This window comes from Xiphias gladius, chromosome 22, assembly GCF_016859285.1.
Source record: "Xiphias gladius isolate SHS-SW01 ecotype Sanya breed wild chromosome 22, ASM1685928v1, whole genome shotgun sequence".
Lineage (NCBI taxonomy): Eukaryota > Metazoa > Chordata > Actinopteri > Istiophoriformes > Xiphiidae > Xiphias > Xiphias gladius.
This window is the reverse complement of record NC_053421.1, coordinates 5,575,600-5,580,599: the sequence shown is the minus strand read 5'-3', so window position 1 is coordinate 5,580,599 and position 5,000 is coordinate 5,575,600. Positions and strand designations below refer to the sequence as shown.

The 5,000-nt window shown below is 41.2% G+C and overlaps 1 protein-coding gene across 7 annotated transcripts in view; it reads left to right on the top strand.

Moving 5' to 3' along the window:
* The window catches only part of LOC120784419 (vacuolar protein sorting-associated protein 13B-like), a 339,421-nt gene that overhangs the window by 98,909 nt on the left and 235,512 nt on the right, over positions 1-5,000 (top strand). The window contains exon 20 of one of the 7 annotated variants that reach the window (XM_040118227.1): positions 3,702-3,768. The exons of the other annotated variants lie outside the window; for them this stretch is intronic. Coding sequence (XP_039974161.1) covers positions 3,702-3,706 — 5 coding nt within the window. The 3' untranslated portion in view covers positions 3,707-3,768. Of the gene's footprint in view, positions 1-3,701; positions 3,769-5,000 lie in introns of those variants that run through there. 7 annotated transcript variants of the gene reach the window in all.

Genomic DNA, 5,000 nt, shown 5'->3' with positions numbered 1-5,000 from the left:
TTGGAAGGCCAGCACACTGTCATTAGTTATTCACATTTGGATTAGTTTAGTTAGATTTAATTGTACTGGTGCATACTGTGTTTTCTCAAGTTTCAAACTATCCAGATATACTTCCGACACTTTTATGCATTCTGTCTCGTAGTATACTTTAACTAATATAGTTTGTGAGTCGTGTGTGTTTTGATTAGCTTGAGATAATATTATTTGGTGAAAAATTAATCAAACACTTTTTACTCTTTATGTCGCTGATTATGTTTTTAATATCTTCTCCTCTGATGTTTGATGATAAACTGTACAGATGTGCTTTGGTTTAGCAGTTGCCCTATGATAGAGAATTTCCCTTTCTAATGCCTTCCCATCTTTGCTGACAGAGACAAAAATTGATTTGTGGTGGCTCCCTGTTCATTTTACCACTTTTATCATTGTCACTGTGTGTCTGTGAGCCATGCTTCTTTCTTTCATCTCTCATTATTGCTGTTCAAGCTATGAGTGAGATCAGCCATCACCTCCTCCTACTATTAGAAGTTGGTTACTGATTCATACTCTGCCAGTACTAAAGTCACATACAGGCTAACCAGAGTTCAGACAGATGCTGAATTGGCCTAGCAAAGCATGTATTGAAGCAAGCTGGCTGGAGTTCTGTGCCGGTAGCCAAACCAATATGTGTCTCGGCGCTTGAGTGCCCATCAGAAAACACGCTGTGGGCGTGGGAAGGGGATGAGAGGCCATTAGCTTCTTCACAGCTCAGCTGCCATGGATCGCCTCCTTCCTCCATGCCCTCCCCTCGTCTTTTCTCCCATTCCCCCTACAGTACACTCCTCCACCTCCACTCCCCTCTTGTTCTGTGCTCCACACACACTTTCCCATGCTACACAGTTGCCCAAATCAGTGCACATAGTGGGCAAAACTTTACCACACTGAACTGCAGCAGCACTAGCTCGTCCAAAGAAAAAAAGGGAAATATTAAAAGTTAGTTGGCTAAGTACAGTTCCACATAAAGCAGCAGTAGTAAGGATGAAAAGATTCTTTGACATTTCTTTTGATGCTGATGTGGGAATTATTACTGGAGGACTGTGTTAAGACTCAATTAATTAAGCTAATTAAGCTAATGGTAGTTATGGAGCTTGCGATGTAAGTTTGGGCAGGATGTTGGTGGTGGTGAGAGAGATTTCTCACTACTCTCATAGAATGAAAAAGGCAAAGTAATTAACAATCAGCCGATAGGAACCAGACCGGGGGTGGGGTGGGTGGTGGTTCAGTGAGGCTCAGTAAAGAATGGAATGTGACACAAGCCACACTAATGTTGAATTCTCCCATATAACCAGCTTATTCTTACATACTCTTATTCACACACACAAAAGATTCTCAATGGTACCAATTACAAGGTCTTTGACCTTTTTTCAGGGTTGGCTTGTGTTCAGAAACATTGTTGGAGCCAGCAAAGAGTACACTTTAGCATCATCTGTTTCTTGGAATGAAATAGAAGAGAAAGATAAAAAATTATGTTTGCCGTATACCCTGGGCCTCTGTTGTTCAAAGTGCATTTCTTTCTAAAATCCAAAACCACCGTGGTTTGTCGTAGTGACAGACAGATTGAAGAATGGCCTCTCAGAGTCTTCACTCTATCATCACGTATTTATCTCCTAAATATGGAAGCAGTTGCCCCTCCTTATAGTTTTGTAATTCTTCTTGTTTTATATGCAGAGCTCTCATTTGTCTTCAGAGTCCCTCTCAGGCCACTCATGAACATCTCAGGCAAATCGAGAGTGTGTCTGACTAAGTATATGCAGGTTTAACTAGCTAACTACAGTAGAACGATTGGCCATGGAAATGTAACAGATTTAAAGCTGCAATCTGTAACTTTTTGCATGTTAAAACACCAGGAAAGATGACAAAAGCATGTGTTAGTGTTTGTGTTCCATCTTGTGATTGTTAAAAATATCATTCACTGACCAGCTATTGTGTAAAGAAAACACTTGTCCAATGTTAGCAATCACACTGCAGAGAGTATCTCCAGTGTCCAAATTAATGCGCACATGAATAAAATGATAACTTTAAAATCACAGGTTTGGATCACAAAATAGTGATTTATAACCTGTTCAACTAACTGTTGCCAAGGTGGATTAATTAGAACACACCTCTTAGGTGAGGAGAGCATCCTGCTCTCTTGTCCCCCTCAGCCACTCTTGATAACCTGAGCCTGAGTGTTTCTGAAGGCTACACAAGGTCTTGTGACTGGTCATTTTAACCTCAACTAAACTTTTATGGCCAGTTGTCATTCTCTGACTCTAAGCACTAAGACTCTGACTCTTGTCTTCTGTGCCTCCTTTTCACTTGTTCCTTTACTCGTCTTTTTTCCTCTCTCTCTCACACCATCTAGCTTAGAGACGGGGGGGGGGCAAGCCAACCTGCAACATACTCATTACCGAAATTAATAAGGAAAACATTTTATCAAGAAATATGATCTGGTGTTTTGAAGGCTGTGTCTAATATGTGTCTGCACTCACAGTGTGTATTAACATAATCAGCTTTCAGGTTGCACAAACTGTTTCAACTGGGATGGAGGTTTGACCTCCAGTCTAAGGGCTTCTGTGAGGCTGAGATTCACAACCAAGTTACAGACTTTACTCCAGGGCCTTGGACCTCCTAGGCTCCTTTCAGCTTCGTGGTTGACAGCACCATTAGGGCCTTGCTGCTGGGGTGTGCCTGGGAAAGGCAGTCGAAGCCTGTGAGATAGGGTTCATACATTATGATTGTGTGATTACACTTGCACTGACTGGTTTCATGTATTAGTCCACATGGGTGTAAGTGTGTAGATGAGGGCTGTCAACGAATATTATAAATTCAATTATATAATCGAATTGTAAAAAAAAAAACAACAGACATTTGATTTAGAAAATAAATATTTGATTGTGGAAAGAAGAAAAAAGCAGCACTACTGTGGCTGTCTGTCTCACGACTTTTTGCATGGACCTGGTCTGCTGCACTGAATGCACTACATGATTGTCAGGAGTCACACAATGTCATTTCCACTGACTGAAAATGAAATGTAGTTCAAGCTGTAACAAGCAAATAATTCAACAAAAACCATGTGCTAATGATAGCAGAGAGTGCATAACCCAACTCAGCCGCAGAGAGTGATTTGCACTCTGAGCATTCTAAAAAGCTCCGTTTGGAGATACTTAGGGTTTTGGTTAGTAGATGGCAAATTTGTTGAACCTTGAGATAAAGTTGAATGCAAGCTATGTAAGCTACAGTTAGCCGACCATTCCAGCGCTAGCAACATGAGGGCACATCTTGAAGACATGCACCCAAGTACTTATTTTATTAGATAGCATGATGGGAGGAAGCGAAGACAGCGAAGACTGCTGATTGACTGCTGAATGAGTCTGCTCTGTTTTAGAGTGTCACTGTAAGGCTAGTTCTTTGACAGGCAAATGATCTCTGGCCAGGTGCAGACACTAAATCCAGTCTGCTTCTCCACACATGGAGATAGATGACTTGTCTACATGTGTGGTGCATGCAGTAGGACAGAATACACAGGGGCCTGTTACCCCATACAGAAAATTGGATATGACTGTGCGCTTACTTAGTAAATAACAACTATGAGATTTGGATAATAGATTTTAGGAAAACTAGATGCAAACTCTACATCAGTATTTATTATATAACAAATCATAATTTTGTTTACTTTTCTGCAGCATGAGCTGTAATGAAATCCACAGCGAGATGACCCTATTGTCGGTCCTTCTCCCCTACCAAACAGCATCTCCGATACCTTGAAAAGCTGTTGATGGGTTCTGTCCTCAACACATTTTGTTATGTTAGAATGTGATTGATTTTTGTTTCACAAGCAGTTGTTAACAAAATTAAAAACTGTTTGCTGTGACACAACTTTGTATCTAGTCATGTTGTGTTTTACCTCTTCATAAATTGTTTTCTACAATTTGGAGATTTTAAGGGAAACAGCAACCCTAGTGGATTTAATGGAAATCCATTTGGTGGACTAACCGTTATTTGACCCCCCATCCTGGTCACTATTACTTTGGAGCATGTGTTAGAAATATTACTCTCTCTCAGTATAAGTTATAGGGTTTTGCTCCTTTATCCTTGCAATATCAACACATTGATCTAATTCTCATTTTCTCTCTGATTAATCACTGTGTTTTGTGACTGCAACATCGTCCTCTTTGTGCACTTTGCATATTTTTCATATGCCATCACTCTGCTGCTTGTTACAAATCATTAAAATTCAAGAGGAAAAGTCTTTTATCTATGTAGACATGTGCTAATGCTGAGTTTTGTTGTGGTGAAAATCTTGGAGTGGAACAGTCTGCACACAACCGTTGTGCCTTGGTGCATATGTGTATGTATGTATTTTGTGACACAAGTGTGTGTCCGGGTTTGTCTGCATCTTTGTTTCTGAGCTTGGCGGCTCTTGTTAAGGTCTCTAACAATACAGGATCATTGAATAACTCTCACCCTTTCACCTCCATCTGTGTCTGACAGACAGACACCCCGCCTATATGAGACAGGGCTGAAACAGGCAAGGAAGCAAAGTGATGTGTGACAATCCTAAGAAGGTGGAAGGTATCTATAATGAACTAATAAACCAGGCTAATCTGTAAGCCCTGTGATAGTCAACACTCTCCCACCAGCTCTGCAACCTCCAGTGTGTTGGTGACGGCATTTCAGCAACACTGCTTCTGGATCCCTCTTAGCCTCTGGGCCAGTCATTCAGTCGCCCTGTCAGTCCAATCTTGCCATTTCATCAGTTCAGTTTAAGAGGCTCTTTAATGCCCATTGATTAAGGTGTCAAAGGTCATACTGTCGTGCTTGTCCACAATGCGTAGGGGGGTGTAAAGTGGGAGTGTGGAGAGGAGAGGGTGTGCAACAGTGTGATAAGATGCAGACGGGGGGAACTGAGTAAAGGGACCTTATCACCAAGTCACATGGTGGATTTATGACTCAGTAGAACTGTAGAGTTGCATGAAGTGCTG